This window comes from Leucopleurus acutus, assembly GCF_964270905.1.
Source record: "Leucopleurus acutus genome assembly, chromosome: 3".
In the NCBI taxonomy this organism is placed as follows: domain Eukaryota; kingdom Metazoa; phylum Chordata; class Mammalia; order Artiodactyla; family Delphinidae; genus Leucopleurus; species Leucopleurus acutus.
Genome location: NC_139145.1, coordinates 5,856,840 through 5,872,604, shown reverse-complemented (window position 1 = coordinate 5,872,604; position 15,765 = coordinate 5,856,840). Strand labels below are relative to the sequence as shown.

Here is a 15,765-nt window from a genome sequence, read left to right as displayed (position 1 = left end):
TACAGCCAAAAATAAAATAAATTAAAATAAATAAATTTAAAAGAAGAAGAAGAAGAAGAGATTAGGACACAGACACACACAGAGCGAAGAGCATGTGAGGACACAGGGAGAAGATGGCCATCTATAAGCCAAGGAGAGAGGCTTTAGAAGAAATCAACCCCACCGACACCTTGATCTTGGACTCCCGGTTTCCAGAACTGTGAGAGAATAATCTCTGTTGTGTAGGTCACCCGGAATGTGGCACTTTGTTATGGCAGCCTTAGCAAACTAACACACCCAGTGAAGGGTCTGATAAGTCCTGCAGTTAGGAGCCCCTGTGAACAGCCTGGACAAAGTGGGGGCGGGGAGGAGGATAAGCAGGGAGAGTTCTAACTCTCTGGGGTGGGAAATGGGCATCGTTTGCTGTGTTCCTCACACAAATGCAGATTCTGATCCTAGGAGCCTGAGAAGACCCCTGGCCTCGTGTGGCCCCAGGCCCCACTGAGACAGTTCCTGAAAGGCTGGGGGTGCTGGGATACAGGGCATGTTCTGCTTGTTAACACTACTACTGATGGTCCCATCGGAGCAGCCGAGATAACCCTAGTACCAGTAGAGGAGCAGCTGCTGTCATTTTCCGGTGCCGTCAGCTTTCGGCGCCATTTCACCTCCTCTGCAAAGCCACTGCCGTCATTGGCCCCCATGTTTTTGGAAGGGGGACCCAAGAAGTTGGCCAAAACCTAGCAGCTAGTAGATCTTGGAGCCAATATTCAAATTAGAGCTTGGGATGCCCTCTGGAAGGACAACAGGATGGGGTGGGGCCTGAGGCACAGGTCAGGGAATGGGACCCAAGGGTGGCAGTCCTCGTCTAGCTCCCATGGAAAGAAAGTGAGGTGGGTGCCAGCTGGCAGAAACATGGGAGTTTATTTCTCTGAAAAGGGCAGGGGGCAGGTCAGGCGGGGGCGGGAGGGTCAGGGCAGGGAAATGTCCTCCAGCTTCTGGTCCAGCGTCTTGAGGTCATCCAGGAAGCGGGTCGGGGTGAGGATGTGTGAGGAGCCTGGGCAGGAGGATGGGGTTGGGGGAGTGGCCTCGGCCCCTGACACCCCCAGGTGGGGTGCTCGGGAAACCAGGCCCTGACCCTAAGGCCTCAGAAGGCTCACCCCTCGGAGAGAGAGGGGTCCACTCCTAGGTGACCCCTTCCCTGGGAAGCCAAGCCCTAGCCCCTCAGGTATCCGGTATCCTCTCACCCAGGCCCTGTGGAGGCTCTAGGCTTTGGGCACCCAGAAGGCACGCAGCTGTCAGTCCCCCAGGGACCCACACACAGGGGCAGGCTCCCGGCCCCACCCCAGCCCAGGGGCCCCGGTCCTGGCCACTCACCGATAAGCACCTCCCACTTGCCATCAGTGGCCCTGGTCACCTCATAGGCGGCCCGCATCTCTGACATGGCCACACCGCCCACGATGTAGACGATAAGCCGGGGCCCTGCCCGTGCCTCCACGCCCGTCTTGTTCTTGTGCCAGTGGCCGAAGCGGGCGCTGTCGGGGGGAGACAGGGAAAGGTCAGTCTCAACAGCAGACCACCACCCCCATACCCAAGCCTCACCTCCCACAGGCCTGGGCACAGCTGGGGTGGGGGCATCCCTGGGCCTCACCTGACAGCAGCCTGGGAGCTGGGCGTGGGTGCAGGGTCAGACACGAAGGGCCACAGCTTCCGGTCCAGCCGGTCCTCCACAGCATCCTGGGGCCAGAGGAGGAGGCTGAAGAGAGGGGCCCGGGCGACGGGGTGCACGGCCTGGAGCCCCCTCCATAGGGTGTGTTCATGGGCCACGATCCTGGCAGATGGGGGCCACCATCTGTGTCTCCGGCCCCTTGGCGACCCAGGACTCTGGGCCCCTAACTTCTTAAGGACCCTGCTCCTCCTCAGCTCCGCAGGGACCCAGAAGTGTGGGCCCACAGACCCTTGGGAACCCAGGATTCTGAGCTCCCTGCCCCTCAGGTACCCAGGAGTCTTAGCATGCAGAGTCCATGGGGACACGGGGGCCAAGGTCACCGGTCTCCAAGCAGGCAGGGGTGCCCGGACTCCACACAGACGGCAGGAAGCCAGGAAGCCAGGTCCCTGGCCTGGTCCTTTGTGTTGCTGCTACTTTTGGTTCCCAGAATGGGCAGGGACTGGCATGGGGAGGACAAAGGGGGACCCAGGGGGCTTTCTGGGGGGCAGGAGCGAATAGAGGGGGACAGAGGAGGGGACCAGCAGGTGGAGAGGAAATGAAGCTCCCCTATGAGGGACCCCTCTGACACCCCACTTCCTCCAGTGTGGGCTTGGGATTGCCCCCATGACAGCGCAAATCGGATGCCACAGGGATGCCCATAATGAAGGATTTCCCCTTAAGCCTGGGGGCTTAGGACGGTGATCAGGAAGAGGGCTGAGCGTTGCCTGGATAGGGGCGGGGGGGGGGGGTCAGGCCCCAACCCCCCAGCAGCGGTACCTCCATCACATCCTTGATGATCGGGGTCCAGCGGGACAGCTGATAGGTGGGCTCTGAGCGCTCTCTCCGCTCCAGCCGGCTTGTGGTCCCACAGCCCTACAGGCGGGGCGGGCCGGGGTCAGTGGGGGAATCAGGGAGAAGGAGGCGGGTCATAAATGGGGCTGGGGGCTTGTCGGACTTGGGAAGATTGCAGACAAAGATGGAGAAAGGGGACAGAGAACCAGAGAGAAAGATAGAAGGAAGGAGGGAGACAGAGAGAGAGACAGACGCAGAGAGAGCGAGGAAGGGAAAATGAGAGAGAGGGAGGAAGAAATACAGAGGCAGTGAGACAAAGATGCGACAAACAGAAAGATCAGGACTAAGAGAGAAAGATGGAGACAGATGTGGGAGGACACAGAAGCAAGGGAACTGAGAAGTGGCGGACAGGGCGACAGACGGGCGCCTGGGAGAGAGACGGAGGACCAACCGGCAAGGGGAGAACATGAGAGATGCGCGTGGCCAGAGGCGGAGGCAGGGTCAGGGGAAGCGGAATGTGTGGAGATCGGAGCACAGGAAGCTGCCATGTGTGTCCCACCCAGGTCGGTGGCCCTCAGACCTCTGGGATCCCAGGGTCAACTGTGTGCCCCACGCTGGTGACCCGGCTATCCGCCCCCGGGACTCAGACCACATGGACTGGGGCTCTGACTATGCCTTGCCCGCCCTGTTTCTCCTATGACCGCCGAGGCTGGGGACAGCCCTGGTGCCCCCCGGTCCCCAGACCCCACTCAAGCCTCCTGTCCTCCAAGAACCACATCGTGCCCTGCGTACCCCTGCCCTGGTGACGTGCCCTCCACCCCCAGTCACTGCCCTCTGACTCAGTGCCCGCTCCCCAGGCGGCCCCACCCCCATATCCGCCTCCCCCCCAGTCTCTGCCCCAGCATACCCCGGGGTTGGTGACAGTGCCGCCCAGCTGCTCCAGGTTCTGGATGAGGCTGCCCCCATATCCGCCTCCCCCCCAGTCTCTGCCCCAGCATACCCCGGGGTTGGTGACAGTGCCACCCAGCTGCTCCAGGTTCTGGATGAGGCTGCCCCCATATCCGCCTCCCCCCCAGTCTCTGCCCCAGCATACCCCGGGGTTGGTGACAGTGCCACCCAGCTGCTCCAGGTTCTGGATGAGGCTGCCCCCATATCTGCCTCCCCCCCAGTCTTTGCCCAAGCATACCCCGGGGTTGGTGACAGTGCCGCCCAGCTGCTCCAGGTTCTGGATGAGGCTGCTGTGTGCCTGCACGTTGGCGTGCTGGATCAGCTTGGCCAGGTTCTCCTCGCTCACACCTGGAGGAGGCCGATGGGCGGGCTGACGTGGATGGGATGCTCACGGGGTTGCGGGGGAGGGGAGGGTGGGGGGAGAGAGGTGGCCATGCACACTTCTGGGTTGAGGGGCTTGCGGTGGGGTGAGGAGGCGCCAGAGCCATGACAGGAGCAGCCTACAGTTCAGAGACCCTCGGGACCAGGGGAGCCACCAGGCTGGCGCGGGGGCGTTCCTGATGTTAGAATTCTGGATGCGAATCCCAGAGGGGGTAGTAGACTGGGGGACCCTCTGGAATCAGTTGAGGGGGCCAAATTTGGAGACGTCATAGATTTGCAGGCTCTCCATGCCAACGGAGGCCAATGGAAGGAGGCCCAGGGTCCACAGGGGTATCTGTGGGGTTTGGGGGCATCCTGAGGGCAGGGCAACTGTGGGGTTTAGAGAGTCCCAGGATCACTGGAGACCGCGGTGAGTGGCGGTATACCAAGGCCCCCCCTTGCCCCCTACCCACCATTCCGTAGAAGAATGTAGAGCAACAGAACCCGGATCTTGTCGTAGGCTGGTACTGCGGCGTCCAGAAGCACCGGCACGATCAGCTTCATGGCGTCCTTGATCTTCTCGCCCTCTGCGTCAGAGCCCATGGCTAAGTCCTGTGGGGCATGGGGGTCAGCCACTATGTGGGGGGACGGGGCGGGGCAGGACCATCCCAGGGGGCTCGGCAAGACCTTTGGGCTTCATTTCATCTGACCACCAGGTCTCTGAAGGTTCTACACGTGTTCGCAGAGAGGCCCCACCCCTCGCACACGCCCGTCCTCTCCATAGGCTCCACCCCCTCCCCCACGGGCCCCACCCCTCACACAGGCCACACCTCTCCATAGGCCCCGCCCCTTACCCTGGTCCTACCTTTCCACGGGCCTGGCACCCCCACAAGCCATACTCTACCCCAGAAAACGCCCCTTCACAGGCCCCGCCTCCCTCACGGGCCCTGCCTCCCCACAGACCCCGCCTCCTCCACAGACCCCGCCCCCCACGCCCAGCCTCCCCTCCACAGACCCCACCCCTGCCCTGGGGTCACCCCACCTGCTCCACACTGCACAGTTTCTCCACAGAGCCCTTGAAGTGCTTCATGCAGTCATCAGCTAAATGCAGGTGCGTAGAATACTGAGGAGCAGAGGTGGGAATTGGGGTAACAGAGGTGAGCCAGGGTGGAGACGGGGTGGCAGTTGGAGGGGGGCAGGTTCCCCGCCCCCGCTCACCTTGTTCAGCTCCTTCTGGTACTGTGGCATCTTTTTCAGGATGTGGGACAGGTCTTTGATGTTGGCCTGGGGACAGAAAGGAGCGTGAGCCAGGCCCTGCCTACCGGAGGCCCCTGCTGCAGGCTAGGGATCCAGACTGAGGCCCCGCCCCCATCTTTGGGGGGGAGGGGCGTTCCTCCCAAGCTGCCCACCCTGACACAGGCCCACACCCTACCTTGTCTGTGGTCAGCCTCTTGCTCTCACAGAATGTCTTCAGGAGCTCCGTGACCTTCCTGGCAGTGAGAGTGGGCAGGGGGCAGGATGGGGACGGGTGCCAAGACCGTAGTTTGATGGCAGAGTTGGGGGGCATTGCACGGCCAGGGGATGGGAGCCAGGAGACACAGGCCACGTGCGAGCTCACACTGGGGACGCACCGGGGAGGCCAGCGGAGGGGTGTGGCTCGTGGAGGGGCGCTCACCCACAGCGGGAGGCCATGTACCCGGTCCACAGAGGGGTGGGAGGGGGTGGGGACCGCGTGCGGAAGGGCTCATACCCCCGGCGCCCACCACGTGCCCGTACTTGGACACATCTGCGATGTGCATGTGCCGCAGGTCCACCCACAGGTCATCGTCCTCGTCCAGCAGCACAGCCTTCTCCCGGGCCTCGCTGAGCCCCGTGGTCTCATACCTGGGGGAGCGGGAGACATGAGCGTCGGGCGCACTGGCTGAGGACCCAGGCCGCAGTGATGGCAGATGGTGAGTTCCGGGGTCCACCCACCTGTACGTGTCCTGCTCGATGTCCAGCAGGTCATAGGCCATGGCCTGGAAGGTGAGCTCGTGCAACAGTGGGGACACGGGGTCGGCCGCCCGGTCCATGATGAGGAGCTGTGAGCGACTTTTCTCAGGGCCCTGGGGTGGAGGGGGTGGGCAGGGATGAGGACATTGACCCTGACCCTGGCTGGGCCCTCCCCCCACCTCCCCAGAAAGCCCCCTCACCTCGCCCAGACTGGGAGTGTCTGCCTTGAAGGCGTTCAGCTTGGCTAGGACTGCGTGGGCCAGCTGGGCCGTGTCCTCTGGGCCCCTGGGGGTGGGGTGGGCAGATGTGGGGGGGGCTCAGGGCGTGGGCTTGGGGAGGGCCAGGCGCAGACTGGGGGTCGGGGATGGGGTTAGGGACCAGGGTGAGGACTGGGGCTGGGGTTGGAAACAGGATGGGGTCAAGGTCAGAGGGTGGCATCCAGGTGGGGTTCCCACTTATGGTAGCGGATGGCCGGGTACTCTTGCAGTGTGGCGCACAGGGTGGCGATCTGCTGGGCCAACGCTTCGAGCTGCCGTGCCCGCTCGCTGGCACGGAAGGGGCAGTAGAGATTGTAGGTGCTGTGCGGGGCATCCAAGGAGAACACCTGGGAGGGCACAGAGCCGCCGCTGGAGGTGTAGCCTTGCCCAACTCCAGCAGCCGCCGTGTGCCACTCCCTGGGACTTCCTCTGGTCTCTGGAGCCTGCTCTGCCATCCAGGAGGCAGGCCTGGGGCAGCCCCCAACTCCTGTCTAGAGAAGGAGGCGGAGAAATGCCTCAGTCCCCTCCAACTTGGGACGACGCTGAGGTGAGCTCTATGCTGCCCCCTGCCGTTACCCAGTGGGACAGTACTCCGGGTGCCACAGCGCTAGGAGCTCATTCCGCCCGGTGTTGGCTCCTTTGCTTTCTGATTCAGTGTCCCCTTTACTTGTCTCGGTGCCTGTTTCTGAGGGAACCTGGGACGTTTGGTGACAGACCCCCACCCCTTCCCAGGACTAGGCTGGGCTGTACCTGAGCCTCGTACGGGAGGAAGGCAAGGTGGATCTCTTTCAGCGTCTTCACCACCTTCGCCAGCCGGGAGCGGCCCAGCTCACAGAACAGGGGCTCGGGGCAGGCTGGGGTGGGCAAGAGGGGGCATCAGGCCAGGGCAGCCCACACACCCCCTCGCCCTGACCCCCACCCCACTGGCTCTCCTCACTCACTATCGGTGAAGAAGATGTGTGCCGCTTTGTAGGTGAAGGTCGGGGTCCCCTGGAAGTCTGCGATCAGGGCCTGCACCGACTGAGGAATGCGGATCACTCTCCAGGCCTGGCCCCTAGACTGACCATCCCCTGCCCCAGCCTCCAGCCAGCTGCCTGTCCCCCATACACTGCAGACATGCACGCACACACCCGCTCACATAGGCACCTTCTCCGTGGGGCTCAGCAGATAAATGGCCTCCAGACTGGGGATGGGTTCTCGCCGTTTGTTGATGTCCTCCACAACTAGTAGGAACAGAGGAAGGGGCACATGATGGCAGTGGGGCCAGGGCACATGGGGAGTCTCTGACTCAGGGAGCTGGACACTTGGGAAGGAGGGTCAGATCCTGGAGTGAAGCAGGGGGACTGCACTCCCTAAGGGTCCAAAGCAGGAGGTGCACACCCACGGGTCACACAGCTAAGAGCTACATGGGCAGGGTCCTGCACATTCGGGGGTCACATAGTCATACCCCTTGGGGATCGCCCATAGAAAGTTATCCATTCTGGACGTCACGCACTGAGAGTTCTACATGGGGTTCCACATACAGGGGCTGCACAGCCATGGGCTCCCAAATCAGGGCTGTCTGTGCGGTAAGCTGCATATTTGGGAGTTCTGGAGAATTTGAGGGGATCCCACACTCAGGTCCCATCTGGGCAGCATGGGGTGGGAGTGTCCACTCACTGGTGATGCCCTCAGCCAGGATGTCTGACATCTTGCAGCAGGACGACAAGATGCGCATACTCGGGTGGTCCATGATGAGCACCTGTCCAGATGGATGGACAGATGGACCGGTGGACAGACAAGAGGGTGGGAGAGGCTGAACCTGTCCCTGAGGAGGGGCTGGGGCAGTGGGCAGGCCTGACAGCTTCAAGAGCTGGTTGAACACGAGGACCCAGGACACCATCCCCAACCCACCGCATCCCAGACTGGCCCACCTGACCCCACCTCTGGACCAGCAACCTCCTTAAGGAGTTGGAGGGGGTCCCACGTTCAGGGCCCCCCACATGGGTTTGGACAAGGCATTCTGTCTCACCCCTACCTTCCACTCCCCATCCTTCTTGACGCTCCGAATGACTCCGCTCAAAATTTCTGCGGGGAAGTGAGGGGCAGGCTCAGGATGCCAGGTCCTCTGGTCCCACCGTGCCCCCAAACCTTCTGGGTCCCGGGCTGGACCTCCATCTGAACTCACATTTATTCCTCCCCCCAGTCCTGTGAGGTAGCTCCTAGTCACCCCCAATTTATAGACAGGGCCACGGAGGTTCAGAGAAGAGAAGTAAGTTGCAAAAGTACCCTCAGCACTTAAGTGGCGAGTGCCTGAGGCATAAGCAGCCACTGAGGCATAAGCAGCTTTAGATAAACGAGTAACTGGAAAGCCAAGACTCACATAACAGGTCTACCTGCCTCCAGAGCTGGGCTCTCAGCCTCCCTATCTGCTACTCAAGTACTCCTGGCCTGTATATTTCAGCCACACCCTCATTCGACCTCCATCAGTTTCCCCTGGACCAGAACACAGGACTCCTGGATCCCTGGTCTGAGGCATGCCTGGCTGTGGTCATCCCATTACCCAACATCCAGCCTCAGTTTCCTCATCTGTATAATGGAATCAGCGATTCTCCTATCTCCCCATTAACTCCTATGTAGGCGACTCCTTTTTCAGTTGGGGTTTTGGGGGTTTGAGCCACACTGGCCCCTGCCTAGTGGAGGGAGTGGATAGGCAGCCCCGCCCGGCAAGAGTGTCGTGTCCACGGTTATCACGACGGCCAGGGCGGAAGGAGCCGCTGAGGCCGGAACTACCGGAGGTGGGGGAGGGGGCGACCTCCACCCCTCCCCCAAGAACCCAGCCTGCGGGACCTGGATGCCTGGGTCCTCTAGCTGCATGGGGTTCTTAGCGACCGGGCAAGGAGGAAGGCGTCCCCCACCCATGGACCTGGATAGGGGTCCGAACGCGTCGCCTGAGCACTCTCACCACCTGGGGTCGCTGACCAGCGCACCCAGGCCCGGACCCCGTCCGCACCAGGGGCCCCAAGAGTCCAGCTCGCCGGACTTCGCCCGGCTGAGATCCGGGAGTCTGGATGTCCAGGTGTGCCCTCCCCCCGCTGGCACCCTAGGGGGCCCAGGAGTCCCTGCCCAGCGCCTGTCTACGCCACCCTTAGTCTGATTCCTTTAGGTCCCCGGAGTTCTGTCTCCCAACTTTGTTCCGCTCTCTCAAGGGAGCGACGGGACATCCAGCTGAGGCCAAGTCCCCGTCCGCCCCCTCGAGCGTCAGGTGCTCGATGCCCAGCCAGGCCCCCAACTCCCCGCCACTTGGGTCCCAGAGTCCGTGCGCACCCGGCCCCCCGCCCCCAGGAGGCGGCACTCACTCTCCCCCACCACCGCCTTCAGCCCCGAGGGCGCCATCTTCCCCTAGGGGCGCCGCCGCTTCCGGGTCTGTCCCAAGGTGGGGGCGTGGCCCTGAACGTCATCCACGTGGACTCCGCCCCGCGGGGCCTGGCTCCCGCCCCCTGCGCACCTGGCCCCGCCCCGCCGTCGGTTTTCAGAGAGGTTGCTGGGTTCCGTGTGGAGACGACCCTCGAATGAGTCCACGCAGACGCGCACCAAGTCGCCGGACGACGCACTCACAGACGTGAGCTCAGACACACTTCCCTAGCTTGTGTGCAGCGAGAAAGTGGGATCGCAAGGCAATAATAACCTCTTCATCTTCCCCAGGCACAGCTCCACCCTGCCCGAAGTTTCTCTTTGTCTGAAAGATACTGTGTGCCCACCCGGAGCCGCGGGGCCACAAACCCGTGCCCCACTTATCTAACGTACCCGAGTTTAGCAGCAGCAGTGGGCTTAGGCAACACTTGATAAACTGGGGAGGAGGCCTGGAGGGATGGTTGAAGCTAAGCCTGTACCTACTGTGTGCTAGGGACCCGTGCCAGGTTCTCAGTCGATCCTGCCAGAGACCCTGACGGGAGATGCGGGATAGACAATGAAACAGGGGCTAGGCCGGACCCTTGTCCAAGGCCACGTGATGAGTAGGCCTATTGCAATCTGAAACACGAGTCTGTCCCCGGGAGGTATGCTGGTCATGGCCTTGCTGATACGCACGTGGATTCAGTGGCATGCTCAACGGCTTGCATACTCTCTCTCTCTCTCTCTCTCACACACACACACACACACCTCAATTCACGCTGGACTAGAAATTTCAGGGCCTGCCCCTGCTGTGCACCAGCAAAGGGCTGACACCTTGTCATGCAAAGGGCCCAGTCCAGCAGCACCTCATCCTTTAAATGAGGATTTAAAGTGTGACACACGTGTGTGAATGCAGAGTCCTAAGCTCGTTCATTCCCGAACCCATGCTTTTATTTGACCATGTTTCTTAAGAGTCGGCCAGGTGCCAGGTCCTCTGCCACTTTCATGGGACAGGCATGGGACTGACCACAGTGAATAAGACAAGAAAGCCTGCCAGGCAGCACTTAAAGTTGAATGGAGGAGGAGGGGATAGAAAATAATCGGTTATGCCTTAAGGAAATAAACAGTGACCTGATAACAAGTGCCACGGTGGGGGGCGCTTTATTGAGGGTGGTGCCAGAGGGGTACCCTATGGGTGTGGCCTTTAGGCTTAACCCTGAATGACATCAGGGAGCAACCATGCAGAGAGAAGGGAGGGATGAGCTCAGAGGAGTGGCTGGAGTGAGGTGAGGATGGAGGGTCTACGGAGGCCAGACCTCTGTGGGACGTAGTAGGACTAACCCGATTTGCCTTGGATTGAGGGGTTCACAGGACCCAGGACTTTCAGTGCTAAAACTGGGACAGTCCTGGGCAAACCAGGATGGCTGTTCTCTGTATGTAGGAGTTTGGGGTTTTCTTTCCTTTTTCCTTTTATTTCTTTCTCTTTCTCTTTCTTGCTCACCTTCTCTTTCTCTCTCCCCCTCCCTCCCATCCTCTCCTTTTCTCTCTTTCTTTCATAGTTTTATTGCAATAAAATTCACATACCATACAATTTGATCACTGAGAGCATACAATTTAATGGCTTTTAGCATATTCACAGTTGTGTATCCATCACCAATTTTTTTTAAAATTTACTTTATTGACGTATAGTTGATATACAATGTTAATTTCTGCTGTACAGCAAAGTGATTCTGAGAATATACATATATGTGTATATATATATATTTATTTAATTAATTATTTATTTTTGGCTGCGTTGGGTCTTCCTTGCTGCACGCAGGCTTTCTCTCATTGCGGTGAGTGGGGGCTACTCTTCATTGCCGTGCACGGGCTTCTCATTGCGGTGGCCTGTTGTTGCAGAGCAGGGCTCTGGGCGTGCTGGCTTCAGTAGTTGTGGCACATGGGCTCAGTAGTTGTGGCTCATGGGCTCAGTAGTTGTGGCTCGCAGGCTCTAGAGCGCAGGCTCAGTAGCTGTGGCTCACGGGCTTAGTTGCCCCATGGCATGTGGGATCTTCCTGGAGCAGGGCTCAAACCCGTGTCCCCTGCATTGGCAGGCAGATTCTTAACCACTGCACTACCAGGGGAGTCCCTATGTATGTATTCTTTTCCATTATGGTTTATCACAGAATATTGAATACAGTTCCCTGTGCTATACAGTAGGACTTTGTTGTTTATCCATTCTATGTATAATAGTTTGCATCTGCTAATCCCAATCTCCCAATCCATCCCCCATTCTCCCCCCCTTGGCAACCACAAGTCTGTTCTCTATGTCTGTGAGTCTGTTTTTGTTTTGTAGATAAGTTCATTTGTGTCATATTTTAGATTCCACATATAAATGATATCATATGGTATTTGTCTTTCTCTTTCTGACTTACTTCACTTAGTATGGTAATCTCTAGGTCCATCCATGTTGCTGCAAACGGCATTATTTCATTCTTTTTCATGACTAAGTAATGTTCCACTGTATATATTTACCACATCTTCTTTATTCATTTCTCTGTCAATGGATATTTAGATTGCTTCCATGTCTTGACTATTGTAAACAATGCTGCAATGAACACTGGGTATATCTTTTCATGTATCTTTTCAAATTATAGTTTTGTCTGGGTATATGCCCAGGAGTGGGATTGCTGGATCATAATGTAGTTCTATTTTTAGTTTTTTGAGGAACCTCCACACTGTTTTCCATAGTGGCTGCACCAATTTACATCCCCATCAATGGTGTAGGAGGGTTCCCTTTTCTCCACACCCTCATTAGCATTTGTTATTTGTAGATTTTTAAACGATGGCCGGCATAACCAGTCAAGTTTAGAACATTCCCATGATCCCAAGGTGCTCGGGTTTTCTCCTGAGGACAGTGGGGGCCAAGAGAGAGTTCTGAGCAGGGGAAGGAAGGGACCCTTGCAGCTCCTGGGAGGAAAGATGGATTGCAGGGGCAAAGGAGGGAGCTGGGAGATCCTGAGGAAGCTGGGACCACCTCTAGCTTCTCAGCCTGTCCCCTGGTGGTGAGGCTCTGTAGGGTCTGCCGCCTCTCATTTTACTCAGTGAGGGTGACCAAGGTGTTCTGCTGTTATGGGCACAAGGCTGCCCACAGAACAGAAAAGTGTGTTGAAGTCCTAACTCCCAGAACCTTAGAACGTGCCCTTATTTGGAAATAGGGTTTCTGCAGGTGCAATTAGTAAAGATGAGGTCGTGCTGCAGGAAGGTGAATCCCTAAAGCAACGTGACTGGTGTCCACGTCTTATGACAGCCATGTGAAGGACACAAGGGGGACATCTGTGACAACAGAGGCAGAGACTGAAGTCCTGCTGCCACAAGCCAAGGGACACCAAGGACTGCCGGCAGCCACAAGAACCCAGGGAGAGGCAAGGAAAGACCCTCTCTTCCATGCTACAGGAGTATAGCCCTGCCAACGCCTCGATTCTGTACTGCCGGCCCCCAGAACTGTATGACAATAAACGTCTGTTGCTCTAAGCTACCCAGTTTGGGACACTTTGTTAAGGCAGCCTGGGAAACTAATATGTCCGGGGAGGAGCAGGACATCACGTTGGCATCCGGGTCTTGGGGCCATGGAGAGGGTGTGAATGGGGGCTCCGGATGGTGGAGGGCTGCCTGGAGAGGAGGACCAAGCTTTTCAATTGAGCAGAGGTGATGAGAGCGTGGCCCGTGTATTCCGAGAAGAAACTTTAACTGGTTTCCAGAAAGGCATCCTGGGGATGGGGTGGGGTGCAGGTGGGATCCTCCCAGCATCCTCCTCTCCCGGGGCACTGAGGGAGAGCCATAGCTGCTCAGCGGAGGGGGCAGGCACCTTCCTCCCCAGGAGTCTAGCCTCCAGTTCCTAGGCGGGGCTGGGGGTAAAGATCAGAGGAGACAGACCAACCTGGCATTGGCGGTGGGGAGACAGGAGCTACCACACCTTCCTGTTTTGGGAGTAGGGGGTGGGCAACCAGACCAGGGGACAGTGAGCAGAGAGGAAGGGTGGCCAGGAGACAGAGGCCAGCCGGTGGTGCCTCAGGGGTCCTCGGGCCCAGCTTCCCCTCTTCCCACCACCTGCGGACGGCAACTGCCTTTCTGGCAGATATCGGTGGGCAAGCTGGGTAGCTTCAGACCTCACCTCGGCTGCCCTAGGGCCCTGTCCTCTCCCTATGGGACCAAGCCCGCCCAAGCTCCCCACTGTGGGGGCGCTGCTTTGGCCGACTGCCGCACCCCACCTGAGAGTCCCTGGGGCCCAGCGAGTCCTGCTGGGCCAACAATGTCCGAGCCCAGGTCACCCTGCCTCCTGCCCCCCACGGCAGCCCCCGCCTCACGCTGCAAAAACGATTATCTGGATCATCTTTATGGGGCTTAAGCTTGGGTGGGAGCAGATGGGGCGTGAGCTGGGGATTTGGGGCTGGGTATCCACTCCCCGCCACGTCCCAGTCTCTTAAAAAGCCTTCTCTGGCACGGGGCCAGGGCAGAGGCCAGTGGAGAGGTGGACAGGACCCAGGGGAGGGGAGCAGGGACAATGATGGACCAGGAAGAGGAGGATGGGGGCTCGGCCTCCTGCGACAAGGTGAGCAGGCCCCGCCCCCCCCACCAACTCAAGGACCCGTGAATGACAAGGCTAATGAGTTTGTAGGGCACCTAATTAGCAAGTGAGTCTCCTGGGACCCCCGACCCAGTTGCTAACCAAGAAGGTGCTGGTGGGCGGGAGGGTCCGAGTGCCTAACCCAGCCCCAGGGCAGAGGTCAGGGCTCTTAGTGCTGACCCCCTGTGAGGTGAGGGATGCTGGGACTCAGGAGCTGTCAGGGGGACGTTCCCCTGGCTCGTGTCCCAGCCCCCGGGCCACCCCGCAGTCAGGCCCCAATCTAGGACGGTGGCCCTCTCCCTTGGGGCAGCACCACGTGACATGGCACTGCTGGTGTGGCCCCTGGGGCGGGGGCCGGGATTGAGAAGGAGACTCATGTCTCATTTGGAGCAGCTCTGCAGAGCAGCACATCGGCGGGCACCATGGTGAGAGCCACAGAAGGGGCAGGGCAGGCCCGGGGGTCGGGGGGAAGCTGGCCGGCCAGGAGGGGAGTTGAGGGCTCCTCCAGCTGAGAGGCCGGCCGGACTGAGTGTGTGTGCCCCCCAGGCGGGCTCCCCAGACCAGGACGGCTTCTTCAACCTGCTGAGCCACGTGCAGGGCGGCCGGATGGAGGAGCAGCGCTGCTCACTGCAGGCGGGGCCGGGCCCAGCCTCCCAGGGCCGTGAGAGCGGGCAGGGAGGTGTGCGGAAGTGGGCGTGATGGGGGGGTGTGAATGGGGCAAGTGCCCATCTGGGGGACCAGTGGGCAAGGGTCTGAGAAAGTGAGCAGGCAAGTGGGGACAGAGATGTCTGCGGGTTGGGGGCAGATGTGAGCATGCTTCCTGGAGAATGTGAGTGGGGGTGGAGGGATGGGTTGGGGCCTCCGGCCGGGCTGAGTTCTTCCCCATGGCCTCTGCTTCATGCAGAGAGCGGCCCTGCACCCGAGATGGACAGTCTCATGGACATGCTGGCCAGTACCCAGGGCCGCCGCATGGATGACCAGCGTGTGACAGTCAGCGCCTTGCCTGGCTTCCAGCCCCTGGGCCCCAAGGTAGGTGATGTTCTGCCAGGGCTGAGGAGAGACCAGCCACACTGATCCCTCTAACCCTGCCTCCCACCCCCACCCCTGTCCATCATCTGCCCCTGGGGATGAGCACATGGTAGGAGTGCCCACCCTGCGTACTTGCCAGGCACAAGACCCCGGCCCATCCAATACCCAGTTCAGAGGTAGGACAAAGGCCCAGACAGAGCTGGGAAGAGATCCAGGTCATGCAGGGGGCGTGTTAAAGTCAGAGCTGTGGCCAGAACTTGTGGCTCCCGCTCCCAAGTCTGAGAACTTCAAGGAGGCGAGAGAGAATAGACCCACTCCTGGGAAGACACCTTGAGGGTGGAGAGCATGCGAGCTCATGCCCAGGACACTTCCAGACACCCATGTGTCCATGTCACACGTACTCACCCACAGCTTGGCTTCTGATCAAGATCCCAGGGACATCCCCAAGACCCACCAGCTCCCAAATACCACCCTAAATGCTGAGTAACTGAGGAGTGGAGAAGCTCAGGGATGGTGGGGCAGATGGGGGGAGGTGGGACTCCGGTTGCCACCTGCACCTGCCAGCACTGCCCTTGGCCCTCTGGCTGACCCCTCTGCATCTACAGGATGGAGTACAGAAACGAGCCGGGACCCTCAGCCCCCAACCCCTCCTCACCCCTCAGGACCCGACTGCACTCAGCTTCCGTCGAAACAGCAGCCCCCAGCCCCAGACACAAGCCCCGTGA

At 59.6% G+C, this 15,765-nt stretch overlaps 2 protein-coding genes across 2 annotated transcripts; one reads left to right on the top strand and one right to left on the bottom strand.

Annotated features, from left to right (window-relative positions):
- Nucleotides 1-888: 888 nt before the first annotated feature.
- STXBP2 (syntaxin binding protein 2) lies at nucleotides 889-9,436 on the bottom strand. The gene is made up of 19 exons (XM_082835378.1): nucleotides 9,372-9,436; nucleotides 8,051-8,100; nucleotides 7,693-7,774; nucleotides 7,180-7,256; nucleotides 6,975-7,053; nucleotides 6,784-6,887; nucleotides 6,232-6,380; nucleotides 5,977-6,061; nucleotides 5,759-5,889; nucleotides 5,561-5,668; nucleotides 5,217-5,274; nucleotides 5,003-5,068; nucleotides 4,827-4,907; nucleotides 4,258-4,396; nucleotides 3,663-3,772; nucleotides 2,462-2,557; nucleotides 1,628-1,713; nucleotides 1,354-1,511; nucleotides 889-1,033 (listed from the first exon to the last, which is right to left on the bottom strand). The coding sequence occupies exons 1-19, from the start codon at nucleotides 9,406-9,408 to the stop codon at nucleotides 948-950; spliced, it is 1,782 nt and encodes a 593-aa protein (XP_082691504.1). The 5' UTR covers nucleotides 9,409-9,436; the 3' UTR covers nucleotides 889-947.
- A 4,515-nt stretch (nucleotides 9,437-13,951) lies between these two features.
- Nucleotides 13,952-15,765, top strand: PCP2 (Purkinje cell protein 2; the record flags this gene model as incomplete). The annotated part of the gene is made up of 4 exons (XM_082835272.1): nucleotides 13,952-13,996; nucleotides 14,558-14,672; nucleotides 14,916-15,040; nucleotides 15,646-15,765. The coding sequence occupies 4 exons, from the start codon at nucleotides 13,952-13,954 to the stop codon at nucleotides 15,763-15,765; spliced, it is 405 nt and encodes a 134-aa protein (XP_082691398.1).

Excerpts from the sequence above, each read along its gene's own strand:
- STXBP2 (XM_082835378.1), bottom strand. The coding sequence starts at position 9,408 with ATGGCGCCCTCGGGGCTGAAGGCGGTGGTGGGGGAGA. Across the intron at positions 7,257-7,692 it reads CCTGGCTGAGGGCATCACCA|TTGTGGAGGACATCAACAAA; the intron begins GTGAGTGGACAC and ends TGTTCCTACTAG. Across the intron at positions 4,397-4,826 it reads AACTGTGCAGTGTGGAGCAG|GACTTAGCCATGGGCTCTGA; the intron begins GTGGGGTGACCC and ends CATGCCCCACAG.